Source organism: Hirundo rustica, chromosome 4 (genome assembly GCF_015227805.2).
Source record: "Hirundo rustica isolate bHirRus1 chromosome 4, bHirRus1.pri.v3, whole genome shotgun sequence".
Lineage (NCBI taxonomy): Eukaryota > Metazoa > Chordata > Aves > Passeriformes > Hirundinidae > Hirundo > Hirundo rustica.
In genome coordinates, this window is record NC_053453.1 from 13057161 (window position 1) to 13072124 (window position 14964).

Genomic DNA, 14964 nt, shown 5'->3' on the forward strand with positions numbered 1-14964 from the left:
TTCTAGGGACAAGAGTGTGATAAAGGTTAACAAATAAACATCTGCATTTTCTTTTCTCATTCTTAACTTAGAATACATAAATACTAAAATTTCTCTCAAAGCTCTTCTTATATTTCTCCATTTTGGAAAGGTGACTTAACATCCCATTCCCCCCCACCATTTTCTGTATCTCTCATTGCTGGTATTTTGTTATAACTACAGCTGATGAAAGGCAATTCAGTTTGCTTCTACATATCATGCATAGATATATTTATAAATCAAAATAAATTGCTCATTCTGGTTTTTCAAACCACCCATGCCACACGGCACTCGTTAATTTTGAAAGATGTCTTTTAGCCTGTTTCCTTAAGATAGCATTCAGTGCCTTATCATGTCTCTCAATGCTGAGCCATTCAATAAAATGAACTTTAGATCATCATTTCAGCCTAACACAGTTTGAGAGCTTAAAATTAATAGGTTTTTTTTTTTTTTTTTTTGCCAACGTCCAGTATTAAAATGGTGAAATAGAACATTCAGAGGGTCTCTTGAATACAGCCAAAATGTTTATTGTAACTAATGGGGGGAAAATGGTATTCTGTTCCTCTAGACTGAAGCAGTATCAAAAATAAAAATGCCCAAAAATGCAGTTACAAGAGAAACAGAAGTGAGCAGAGCTGGTTTATTTAAAATCAACAAAATAATCACCAGGAGGCTATTTCACATCAGGAGACTTAAATGTACGTTTAGTACCTTTAAGTATTTCTCTGAAAATAAAACAGCTACTTGAAATAACGCTAATCTGACTGACAGATAAAATAATTGCTTTAAAAACACTTCTGAGTCATTTTGTCCTTACCTGCAGGCATGAACCATTACTGCATGCAGCGACCGCTCCATTTCCTAGCACGGACTTGAACAGGAATCACATCTATCTTACAGAATGTGACTAATAGGGGGATTTGCGATTCCTGAGCTACTTTCCAAAGGACACTCCCTTTTCCACACAACAGGGCACGAAACGCTTCGCCAAGTTCCATTTGCTGCCCGCGCGAAGGGGCAGGAGCGCGGGGAGCGCGGGCAGCGCGGCAGCACGGCGGGGTCTGCGCGATGCCGGGCGCGGGGTCTGCACCAGCCCGCCCCGCCGCGATCCGCATGCTGCAGCCCGCCGGGCGCGGGGCACGGGCGGGCACCCGCGACCCTCGGCAGCAACGCGCAAAGCTCGACCAGAAGGACAGGCCGGGTGGGCACGGTGCGAGATCCAGCATGCAGCACGCGGACAATGCCAGCAGCCCCGCGGAGGCAGGGGGAGAAGCCCCGCGTTCATGCGGACGGGGATGCGGCCGTACCTTTCTGGAGAGGACGACTTCTCAGAGTTAACTGACATCAGCAGCTCAGTCTTCTGCTTGATTTCTGGAAAAATCAGAAAACGTTCACCACCGACACCGCCTGCCCTCGCGTTCCGGAGGTCTCGCTTCCCTGCGCCCTTTTGTCCGCCGGAGGCCCGGGACGCGGCGCTGTGCGAGGCCGCCCAGCCGCGCTCGGAGGGCCGGGCCCGCGCACATGACCGCGCGCGGCGGGCGGAACCATCGCCGAGCGGGGGGCGCCGCTCCGCGCCAGAGCCCGCGCGGGCCCCGCGGGGGCCGCGCCACCCCTGCCGTCCGCGGGGGGGGTGCGGGGGGTGCCTTCCGAGGGGAAAAACGCCGAAACAAAGGATTCCCGGCACGGATCGTCTTCCCGGGCACCTTGCTAAGGGGTACTGCACACCCGCGAAAGCCTCGAGATCAAAAGCCCTGAAAAATATGGCTCTTTGAATCACTTTTGTCACAAAAAGCGAGGTATTAAATCACTGCTTTCACACACGGGTGAGAAACCAGACGTGGAAAACCCTAAGCACGCCTGGATTTTGGGTTTTAGCTGCCCGCCTCTAAAGTCCCCCCAAATACACTTGAAAAGTAATGTTTCATTTTCCTTTCTTTTAATATCTAGTAATGCACCCAGAGGGTGGCTGGGGACTCGAAGAGGCTCCCCAGGGCAGTGGGCACAGCACCAGCCTGACAGAGTTCCAGAAGCGTTTGGACAATGCTCTTGGGCAAATGGTGTGACTCTTGGGAATGGTGCCGTGCATGCACAGGAGTTGGTGTCGATGATCCAGGTAGGTTCCTTCCAACTGAGCACATTCTGTGATTACCAATCCAGCACTTGTAAGGCCTGGGCCGGTACCCTTCCCAAAACGCCGGCAGCACACCCCGGCACGGATACACACAAGATCCTGCTGAAGCAGAACAGAGACTGCTGAAAAGTGAATTCACCAGCTCTGGAGTCGAGAGGTTTGTGACCCAAAAAAACCCGAAAGAACAAAGTAAGGGATGTGAGCACCATTTTAAGATCATATCCTCGCCGGAGACTGTAGTGCCACCTATGGTAATACTGGTAAGACCTGAGCAACGCTACGTCCACTTGTTAACAGCCACAGTAAACCTGAACTGTTTGGGATTAACAATTCCACACTGGAAGACCTTCAACCTGACTTTTCTTCCTCTCTTCACACATATCTCAGGTACAAAGCCACAGAAATTTCTGAAAACAGGAGAAGCTGGATAACTAGATTTATTACATTTTTTCCAACCAAAGTTACAAAAATATTATTGCTATCTGAATAGCAATACATCTCATGCTCTGGTGGAAGATTTGCAAGCTAGCAAGTGATCATCACCTTTTAAAGCATATGCCACTTGTTCTTCACAAAACATACTGATCAGAGGAACCCTCAAGAAGTATCTCAGTTCTCACATCCAAAGTAGATGCTTCTCAGATCTTTGAAAACATGTCTGTGAAAGGTCACTATGTTCACAACTGGCTTCACTGCATGACTGCAAGTTCCATAAAAAGCTTCTTTTACCATTGTCCATCCCAGGCAGGAAGTGGTCCTACAGTCACAGCTACCAGATACTTCTCTGCACACCCAGACTCACATCCCAATGCAGGGATGAACTAATACTGCTCATTTCCCTACCACAGATCCTTGACACCAACTGACTATAAATATGGCAATCAAAGTCCAACAAATTTTTATGTCCTTCTGAAGATGCTTAAAAATGAAGATTGATTGCATAAACAGGTATTAACAAAGCAGAATTTTATAGCAAAACAAAATCCAGAGTATGGAATGAAATCAAATTATTTATTCCATAACTAAGCCTCCACATAGGCTTTGCAATGGATGTCTAGAGATTATTATACTAAGACTTTATTGCTAACAGTACAAGATGTTAAAAACAAATCCAAGATATCAGTTACTTCACCACAAATTTTGAGTCCCTGAATTCTCTATGAGATGCAGACATTTCTCCACAATGGTATTATAGCACATAATTTAATTTTACTTTTAGTAACCAACTGACAACAAATATACAAACATACTTGTATATATACATATAATTTTACTTTTAGTCACGAAGTGACAACAAGTATAGCTGAAAAAATAATTTAAATAAAATGAGACCTCATAGGAAAAAAAATATTCTAATGTCTTAATGAGCATTCTATTCCACAATTAGAAAACACTTTCATCACAAAGTTTTAGAGTTTTTCTTTCCTCTGCTTCTCTTCCGTCAATTTGAAATATTTACTTATTTGGGATTTACTAATCTTCTGTCTCTGCTAACCTCAGATTTTTGCAAGTGGACCCCTTTTGTCCATTTCTAAAAGCAAATCTGTACCTTTGCACGTCCATACTGCACCAGCAAACTCAGGCTGATACAATCACTGTCACTCCTCATACAAAACTGATCATGGGAGTAATGTCACTAAAATAAGACACATGAGTTTTACACTTTGGACCACATGAGAATAACAGCTGCAGAAACATCAATGTTCTCATTTGTTTGAATATTTATAAATTAGAAATCCAGAATTCTGGGTTCATTCACAGAATTTATTAGAACTTAGAAACTGCATCCCAAGTCCAACACAACAGAAAAACCCCTTCAAACTGCAGTCACCAGAGCACCACTCTACCAGCCTTTGCGTCCAGAAGAATGCAAAAGACAGAAGTATTTGTTTAACTCAAAGTAACAGAAAAAGGAAAGAGGAAAAAGGAAAGTTTTACAATTGAACAGCGCTTCCTGGAGGTTTCTTGGTTCAAGACCCTCCAACCTAGCACAGAACTAACACTTCCACTTTCAGTTCACCTCAAGGACAGTGCCACAACAGCAAATGCTGGGCTGTTCAGGACCTACACTTCTCACAGATTCAAAGAACCACACCTTCAGTGGGTTTCATGAGAGGATTCAATAACTGTACTGATCAGCACCCAGAGGTACAGTGGACTTCTGCTTGTTAAGCATTTACATCCTCACTGAAGAGCTTTGGGTTGTCCTAATTTCTGCAGCCACAAAAAAGATAGCACTCTACAGAGAACCACATCTAGAACAGATCATAACACTCACTGAATAAAAGTTGAAGATTAATGAAAATTAGGGCTTCCCTATCTCAAAGCAGCAGTCAATGCAGTAAATTTTTTCAGCAACAAAATAACAATAAATTCAGGTATGGGGTAGTATCATGGTCACCAACTCCTCCATCATTTCATGCACTTCATCAGCCCACTTTGAGTAATTTTGCACTGTGTACAGATCAAGTGGCAGACAACTGGCTCTCAGCCAATGCCTGAGAGAAGCAGATACACTAAGTCTCTAAAGCCATACTATTCAAGCTGTGATTGAATGAAAACAAAAACCAGAAAGGCTCTACACTGCCCAAAATGGCTTCCTAATCATCACAATTGGTTTCTATCCAAACCAAAGCAAAGCAGAAACTAACCATAATTTTATTTTTTATTTTTTATTTTAGCCTAGATGTTTGCTTTCTCTGATAGATTCAAGTAGAAATTGTGTTAGACCAGAGAAAAAGGCATCAAATGAAGATAGAGCAGGAAGGCATTTGCTGTGCCAAAAATAAAAAGACCAAAGGCTTGGAAAAATGGAGAGGAGAGTCCTAGAAAGAGAGGCTGGCAGTTTCTAAACTCACAGGGGATTTGCTGGAGAGCATCATGCCAAAAGCTTCAAGCAACCTGAAGCTTCCACATCAAATCTAGACCAAACCACCTCAGAAATTATAAGGGAAGAAACTTTCCACACAAGATAAATAAGAGAAATTCTGTTATTTCAGCAATGTGAAAGAAGAACAAAAATAATTGATGTTTGAACTAGGGATGTCTGAGGGATATATACATAATCTGGAAAAAATAACAGAGGAGCAGAAATTAGCTTGGAATTTTGTTTATTTGTTTTATCAATTTAAAAAACCACATCAGCGTTCTCCACAGTAAAAGAAAATAAAACATCCTAGCTGCTGTTTAAGCACAGATGGAAAAGTGTGGACAAGGTATATGGCATTGCACAAACTGTTCCCTGTGACATATGGGTAGATATCAGAGTCACCACAATTTCAAAGTCAACTGACAGAAGTCACTGTTTCACTAAAAATTTAATCATGTCTACCACAAACAGATTATCTCAATCTACAACATGTTCATCAGTCAAGATTAAAATATCTTACTGACAGTGCACATATTAAATTTATCCAGGGCAGAGGTCCACTGTTGCAGACTCAACTAATATAGCTGCTTCCTCCCGTGCTTTTTGGGAGTAAATGAAGAGACAAAGCAGCATCTAAACAAAAATACCTTCCATTTTTTTGCAATGTAAACCCTGCCATAAAAGTTTCCATACATCTTTTTTAAAATAAATATTTTACTAAACAGATGCAAGAAAAATATACTTCATTTTTAATTAAGAGGTAGGCTCAATCCACACGTTTTAGTCGTCTAATCTGATCGTAAACTAGCAGGTTTAGTGCTTTTCTTCCATTTTCTGTGTAGTGTATTGTTAGGACACAAGCTTGAGGTGCTTTTAGCCTTACTTCTACACTGTCTTTAAACACGTACTTCCTCATCAATATCCATCCTAGTCTATTCTCCAATGAATTTTCCATCTTTACATCACAGCTGCAACTGCTTGGATCTTACAATTTGCCTATAAAACCCTCATCCTGCTCTAAGTTGACTACTTTCCATGTCACTGTTAAAAGAAATAGTCCTGCTTCCCAAATGAATCTATGAAGACAGATCTGAAACTATTAAACAAATCAAATTAATCAAACTGACTATTCTAAGTAATTTTTCAGCCTTGGAGTCATGAAGTGCATTAGTGGTATCAGTACTGTGATTTTATGTGGACAGATTTTTGAGCTTTGGATAACTGTTGTACAAGTGACATACAAAACAGCATAAAAGGCAATAAATTTACATTCTCCTGATGAGGCACTGGACCCCAGACAAAATTAGACACCTTTGCACACAACTTGAGAGGTTCACTGCTTTATATGTTTTATATTATACTTTTCAAATAAATAGTTCTAAAAGACTCCTAGAATCAGAGGCTGTGTGATTAAAACAGGGGTTTCAAAATGGCACAAACACAGAGCAAGCCTATATTTGATAAGCATATGAATACTAAATGGGGCAGTATGGAAGCATAAAGAGTATAACTGCCCTAAAATAAAATCATCTTCCAGATGTTACTAAGCTTTTGAAGCGAGGAAAAAAATAGTAGCTTTATGGACTTCTTTGGGTCTCTGAAGCATAGCGTTCACATCAATACTGTTACACAAGCCAGTGACTGCCTCACGGAAGAATAAGTGACAGAAAAACTAGCTGTTTGCAATCTCCTCTTGAGGAGATTATATTAATATTCTTAGTATTCTTCTTCTTCAATATGTTAAATAATATTTCTGCTCAGAGCATGAGGAAATTACAATAGAACTTTTAAGGTTATGCCATACTTGAAATATTAAAATGACCACTTTAAGAAATTGTTTATTTCCAAATGATAAAACAAATGCTCTCCTTTCCTAAAGACATGTATTAGAAAGAGTCAGTAATATTGAAATGCACTTTAAATTTTAAACATTTTTGTAAAAGTCATGTTTTAGCTACTGATCTCAATGTAAAGCATGTTTTGAAAAAACAGTTCCTTGTCCTACACACAAGTTCTAGGGATCAGATAATAGATACAAAGGGAAGTTTCTTCTATACATTGCACATGTTCAACTACAGCTGTGTCCTGCTCATGCTCAGCTCGGCAGACAATATCTAGGAGTCAATATCTAATGACAGGAAAAAAAATATAAATTTTTTTAAAAGTCTTTCATTCTCTCTTGAATAAAGGGGAATATGGATTTATTCAGTATCTACAGGTACATTCAATGGACTCTGTTAATAGTACTGACTCTTTTGAGGTTTTTGAGAAACTATATCTTCTTCTAGTGATGTCAGAGCCACTGCCTTTTACATTCTTGATACACTTAAAACTACTGGCACCATATGCTCAGGTACTTTTAAAGAACATACTCATAGTAATATCACTGTTGTCCTTCTAAACAGTTTTCCGTACATGAGCTGTGGTTGAAAAATAATGCTTTCACAAAATATTCTAAGGAAAACCTGTTTTCCTTCAAAATGGCTGCTAGTTCCAGTTCACACCCAAGAGCTAAGTCTACCCTAATTCTTAAAGACAGTCATCCTTCACTTGCAGATGACACTGACAGTTGTTTAGCGCTGTTCTCCTTAACAGAAAAAGAGGCCAAAGCTGATCTGAACAACAGTGCATACTTTAAATGGTAGTTGCCTTGTTTCTGTAGAAGTAAATGCAAGACTATTTATTGAAAGCTTACAGAACAATGGTATTTCATTCAAGAAAAATAGCATCACCAGTACTATCAACTTCACTTCGCTAACTCTTCACCGTGAGAAGGACACTGAAAAACATGGGATACAGAAAGGAGTGAAACGTGGTAGGAAGGAAGCACACTGCCGATCACAAGAGTGAAAATAAGCTTGAGAACATTCACCATACAGTCAAGCTTGTTTTCGCTTCTCCAAAAGGAAAAAACACAAAATGCACAGATGAATTTGTCTTTTACTTGTTTAAATTAGTCTCCAAATATATGCATATACATAATTCACGTAAGTTACACCTCTGAAGAATTTTTAATATGGTCAGATTATATATTAATAACTTTGAAGGAAGTTTGCAGATAAATTTGAGGAAGCATTAGATATTTAAGAAGAAAATCATTACTATCTGCTACAATTACTCAATAAATGGCCCATTATGAACATAGGGAAGTAGAATTGCCTATGTTTAACTAGTTAAACATAACTACTAATTTTAATTTCTTTTAGTCATCCACATAACTTAACTAAGCCTCGTTGACATAATCTGGCATTTGATCTATTGCCAGACTAACATTCCTTAATAAAGTGCTTACTGAAACACAAAAGTGACAATAAAAGGAATTCCTCATTCTCACAGTTCTGCAGGCTCTGGCAGCATTTGCTGTATCAGATATATGCCCAGCACCACGTTGCTTTTCCCTCCGTCCCCCCATCTCAGGGAGAATAATAAACAACTCTGACCAAAGTTTCTTTGAAAATCTCTGGTTTTACAAAAAGTCATTCTGCAAAGAAAAAAAAAATTCTTCATTTTGCATAACTACTTGTCAGATTTAAATACCTAAGCACACCAAAGAAAGCCCTATTAATCCCAATATACCTGTGCTTGTTATTTCCTAATTATTGATGCACTGAACTTTATTATTTTTAAGTATTTAAAGTTTATGAGAATGGTTTTGTTTGGAGGAGTCAGGGAAAGAGTTGAGAACTTTTCCTGGAGCTGCCAGAAAACAGAAAGCTTATTCCTACGAGTTTATTCATTTTAGGGGAAAAAAAATAAACAATACAAACCAAAATATTCTAAGTATGTTAAAACATATCCTCTGTTCTTTAAAAATCAGCTGCCAGTGGCTTCCTATTACCAGGCAAAAAAGTGTATTTCCATATGGAAACAGTTGGACACAAGGTAGCTAGAGACAGAGTGAATTAAGAATTTGCTACTCTGTTAGATAAAACACAGTAAGTCATTTGCTGTATTTTCCAGACCTTGTCTAGAGGCAGTGGTTTGCCAAACTAAAAAATTCAACTTCGAGCAAAATAATGAGTGTTAGACACCCTCAAACTACGTAACTTCTACTATCCTTACTATCTTAACTCAATGGATGGAGTGAATTTCTGATTTCTAAACCAAAATATTTCTAATTTATTCCTTTTATATTCTAGTGTACAATTATTACTGTGTTAGCATCCTTCTGATAATAGCCTTTTCTTTTGGGTCTATAATTTGCCTAAATGTCTTAAGTGCTGTTCAAATTTTCAACTACTATTTTCCCATAATTTGTTATTATGTGTTTTTTTTTTTTTTTTTCAAAATTCAAGAAGAAAAATAAATTGCTCTAATGTAGCAGAATGATAATTTCACTTTTCAAGAAAAAACAGGTTTCTATTCATCCAAACTGAGTCAAGCATATGTTACCTTATAAAGACTAAAGCAGTGACTCATAAAATCTTGCAACACACTGATTCCTCCCTCTCCTAGGAGATGAAGCTACATGATTTACCCAAAAGGATTAAATGAGGTCACAGTTATTGAATACATGTTATAACCTTAAACTTCACATTAGAATTTCTTCTTACTCTTATTTTTCAGAATCATTCACTGTTCTAAAAGCACATGTTTTTACTTTTCCTTACAAAATTTACTAATAGAAATCCTTATAGTAGAAATATTTTTACATTTCATATTCATATCCACCATATGCTTTCCAATAAGTTTTTATATTGTGATTACTATCACAGTGTCTACACAACTGGTTTTTCCAAATATTCTTGTAAGATTTTTGACATTTCTTATCCAGCAGATCATCAGGCTCTAATACTCCTTGAATTTTCAGATGCAAAGACATTCTCAGCCCTGTTCCTCTAGGACACGAGAAGGACATGTTTCACCTTTTCCGGGCTCGTAAGAGTACAAGCAGTTCTCAGAAAAAGCTCCATCAAAAAAGCACATCACCCCAAGCACAAAGCAAGCCAAAAACCCACTTTCCACCTCAGCAGTGACTTGTGCCCCATTGGGACATGGGCCCACATGGTGATCAGCTTACCCAAAGTCTAAGTCTTGAGGAACACTGGACAGAGTTGTCCACAGGTTACAGAGTTGTCTCTGTCAAACTTCTTATATAATGTTCCATATTGTTTGTAATAGAGACAAGGGGCAGAATAGGGAAACAAAAAGTGCTTTCATATGAAGAAGGAATAAGAGGAACATCCTCAGCAGCCATTAAAAGTGCAAAACCAAGATACTGAAGTCACCTGGTATCATGGTACACTCACCAAATATCATCATACACTCCTGGCTTTACCTCTAGTTCTTACTAAAACATTGGTAAAACTCCTGTGTAAATAAGGCTCTTATGTCCACTCAGCAGTACAGGCTCTGGAACCAGTCACCATTGAACGAAATAGTAAGAATTTGTCTCACAGCAACCTTCCCGATATTAAACAAACCTCAAAATTCTGTATCTGAGCAGCCATCCTTCAAATACACCCTTTGCAGCTTGTTTCTTGTTAAAAGACAACTGAAGGGCCAATACAAGCTCTGAAATCCTGCTTGAGCCTTTCAGACCAACATCAGTTACTGCAAGGAAAAGGCTTTGGATCTGTGGCACCTGCACACACCTTTGCTGTCTGTGAGGTAAAGCACACAACCAGCAGAAGAAACGTAACGTGAAAGCACCACCACTTTCCAGTCACTGGAAATGCATGTGTGCTGACTGCAGCCCTCCCTGCCTCTCTCACGTGGATGCGCCTTCCTGCTGCCATCCCCACCACCACCCACAGCAAAATACCCCGAGACACAGAAGGAAATCACTGTCTGCTGTAACACACCCCCCCAGGAACCACAGTGAAGCTCTCATGATCACACCTGAGAACAAATACTATTCTCTGTTAATACAGCATCATTTTATTACCTTAGATTTTTTAGTTAAATAAATGGATCTACGTTTTCTTAAATAACATCTTGATCGAGTTTAATCTTTTGGAAACAGTATCATCAGTAAAGCTGTAACACAGAAATATTAAATTTCAGAATTATTACCGGAGATAAAATTGTAACGATGACAAATTTTAAATACGCATGCAGTGCCCACGAAAGGAGGAACCATCTAATTATATTTCAAGTGTTTTTCTCACATATACCATTTTCACTCTTTAATTGCCAGTGCTCTGGATTTACATAGCAACATGAAAATACTGTGGATTTTTCTACTGGGCTTGTCCCAGTGCAATGGACATAGCAGTAACACAGGAAAACATTTCTTTACACTGATACAAATGTAAAAATAAAAAAAAAAAAAAAAATAAACACCACACACATAACTTGGCACTCAGCCAGTTTACATTTCCCATTTTGTAAGGAACGGAAATACCTTTAATTCTTCAGATGTCTGTCTTTGTGAAGTCTGAATGTAATTACTGCATAATACCTACATGTACTGAATATCTGTAATTGGAAATATTGAAAAGGACATACTATGTTCACAAAAATGGAAGGAGAAAATGGAGTATTTCCAGGTAAGGGAATGCTACGAAAGCTTTCTAGCCCTGAAGGATTTCTATTAGGAATATTTTTAATTACACAGAAAAAACATACAACATGCATGCAAATACATGTCAAAATATCCCCTTGCTTTGTTTTTGCTCTGTGCTTCAAAGAAATGGGATGATTAAAAAAAAAATTATACATATGCAACAACAATAAATGACTGAAAAGGAATCTGGAGAAATATCTATAAATTTTTACTGCAAGATATGAGAAAAGGAAGAAGAAAATTTTTAAAATCTGATCAGAAGAAAATTCTGGCTACTAAAGACATACTTTTTAATAGGAAAGAACAGAGTTGAAAGCAACCCCAATAAGGGAGGTATTTACATAAAGCAGAGATTTGTCTAGACCTGATGAGATCTGATGCAGCAATTGGTAAAGCTATTTAGGTCTACGCTGCTTGCCTTTTTTTTTTTTTTTTTTTTTCCTGTCGTTCATTAATATCTCATCTACATTGTATCATAATGAGCCATTGCTGATGTAAAATTACGAGTGTTCTTGGCTGGCCTGCAAACCTACCTCTTGAACATTAAGACTTCCAAGGTTGGTTTTTTTAGCTCTTTTTTTCTTTTCACACCCTCTCCTCTTCTCCATCTGACTTCCCCATCACTTATTCAGCGACCATATGAGAAGCCTGCTATTGTCTTGCCTAAAAGCTGGCTACAAATAGTTTCTGCTGTAGTGAAGACACATCAATGTAGGTGGCGAGAAATCACCCTCCGCTCTTTTCAAGCGTGTGGTGATGTCCTGGCCCATCTTCTCCTGGCTCGCACGAGGCAGGTGTCACGGAGCGATGCTGCCGGAGGTCACTAAGCCCGTCACCCCGCCTCCTCCGCGCTGCAGCCCTGCTGCAGTCCCTGTCCCAGCGCCGGTGGCTGCCCTGAGTGACCCGGCACACGGCGCCGCTGCCACGGGCCCGAGCCCAGCCCACGGCACCTTCACGGCAGGAGCTGTGAGTGACCCGGCACACGGCGCCGGTGCCACGGGCCCGAGCCCAGCCCACGGCACTTTCACAGCCGGAGCTGTGAGTGACCCGGCACACGGCGCCGCTGCCACGGGCCCGAGCCCAGCCCACGGCACCCTCACGGCAGGAGCTGTGTGTGACCCGGCACACGGCGCCACTGCCACGGGCCCGAGCCCAGCCCACGGCACCTTCACGGCAGGAGCTGTGAGTGACCCGGCACACGGCGCCGGTGCCACGGGCCCGAGCCCAGCCCACGGCACTTTCACAGCCGGAGCTGTGAGTGACCCGGCACACGGCGCCGCTGCCACGGGCCCGGACCCAGCCCACGGCACCTTCACGGCAGGAGCTGTGAGTGACCCGGCACACGGCGCCGCTGCCACGGGCCCGAGCCCAGCCCACGGCACCTTCACGGCAGGAGCTGTGTGTGACCCGGCACACGGCGCCGCTGCCACGGGCCCGAGCCCGGCCCACGGCACCTTCACGGCAGGAGCTGTGTGTGACCCGGCACACGGCGCCGCTGCCACGGGCCCGAGCCCAGCCCACGGCACCCTCACGGCAGGAGCTGTGTGTGACCCGGCACACGGCGCCGCTGCCACGGGCCCGAGCCCAGCCCACGGCACCTTCACGGCAGGAGCTCAGCGCCGCTGCACAGGCCGCTCCTTCCCTGCACACACGGCACACACCGGACGGGCGGCAAGACAGGTTTCCAACAGCACGGGCCAAAGTCTGGCACTTGTTAGAGCAACATTTAAGCAATATACAATGCTGAACAGGCTGCCAACGGTGTCAGTTAGGTCCTTCATAAAAATAAAACCCTACTGAACTAAAAGAAACTGTTTTAGAAACTGACCGATGCAGATAATCATAAAGACATCAAAATGAAAAAGAAAATGGGAAGACAGATTGGCAGGTAACACTCTACCTACTACTTTAGGTTTTGCTGAGGACTCAGAGAAAGGGTGCATCCTTAGAGCATTTCCCTTTATGTAAACACAGGCAAACAAATTGAAAACCTTGTTGAATAAAATAAAAAACCTGATGAAAGAGCATGGAAAGTTGTACTATCTGAATTCTCTTCCAGTTTCACTATCCTGTTCACCATTCCCCGAAGTAGCTAAGTTTACAGTCACAGAAGATACATGATTGAAAATCAGATTATTCAAGTTTCAACTGAACTGGCAGTCTAGCCCAGGCAAGCCTCACTGACAACATCCTGGTTCCCATACAAGGAAGGAAACATGCTTCAAAGATTATGTATTTTTAAATGCTACTACTACTTCACCCTACCTTTGGGAAATATGGAACATGAGTACATTTATATAATCTTTATTTGCTCCTGGTATTCAACACCTATAACGAGAAACTATGCATAAGCATCATAAGAAGAGACCATCTAACAAATTGATTCTAAACAATGTGATTTTCCTAAGTTATGAGAATCACCAATATAGTTTCAAATGTTAATTAGTAACCACATGAAGGAAAAGAAATTAAAGAGAGTACAGAGACTGCTGGGAAACGTGAAATAAAAAATGGGCAGGAATCACAGAGAGCAGAGAAAAATGAAGCAATAGAAAAATACAGCAAAATTTCTGAGAGAAGGAACATTGACAGAGAAAAGGTATGTTGCCAAGACAAAAATAGACAGCTGAAGACAGTAGACAAAGAAAGATGAGAAAGCACAGGAGAGTGCAGGAAGAAAACCAAGCTAAAAAAGATGAGGGCTAAAACTTGCATGGGAAAACACTACATGCAGCAAATATGTTCAAATGAGCTGATAGGAGGTTGTTAAGGAGCAGGACGAGAGCAATTTGAATATCTTAAGGAAGACTGATGTGTGCTTCTCTATGCAGGATCTACAGGATACCCCAGAATATGCACTGGAAAATAACACTTGCTTTGCACCCAAAAGGACATGACAAGACATTACTACTCTACCCCCATGCCTGCACTGCTGCTTCTGCTCAAACAAGCAACTGAGCAATTACAAGAGCAGCTGAGGAAATGGCAGGTCTGCAAGCTGCACCCATCACCTCACATTTAAAACCACGTTTTGGAGATTTCTATACACTGGAAAATACGGTATCTTGAGTGCAATTTAACCTGACTTTAAGAGAGTACAAATTGTATTTAGAGAACCTGCAGCATCTATTTTTTTACATTAGAAATTCGGCTTTTGCCCATTGTGAATAAGGCAGTACAATAACATCATGGAAACAAGGAGTAAAACACACATTTAAAAATTTGGTCTTCTTCAGAGTTTTCATTACTTATTCTTCATGCTTATTATATAGAAGACTAGGAAAAAGAGCTTGCTTTTTATTTTTAAAATATGCAACACCCCCAAATTGCTATATTAAAGTTGGAAAAATTTCCAATCAAAATGAGTCAGCAAACCATTCTTCCAACAAGAATAAAAACAGGGCAAGACTTAACATTGTCCTGGTTTATTTTTGCTTA

The 14964-nt window shown here is 40.8% G+C and overlaps 1 protein-coding gene across 2 annotated transcripts in view; it reads right to left on the bottom strand.

The window, feature by feature from the left end:
* The window catches only part of SRPK2 (SRSF protein kinase 2), a 130260-nt gene that overhangs the window by 85134 nt on the left and 30162 nt on the right, over nt 1-14964 (bottom strand). The window contains exon 2 of one of the 2 annotated variants that reach the window (XM_040061370.2): nt 1326-1389. In XM_040061370.2, coding sequence (XP_039917304.1) covers nt 1326-1363 — 38 coding nt within the window. In that variant the 5' untranslated portion in view covers nt 1364-1389. Of the gene's footprint in view, nt 1-1325; nt 1521-14964 lie in introns of those variants that run through there. The other variant, XM_040061372.2, reaches the window with a different exon arrangement.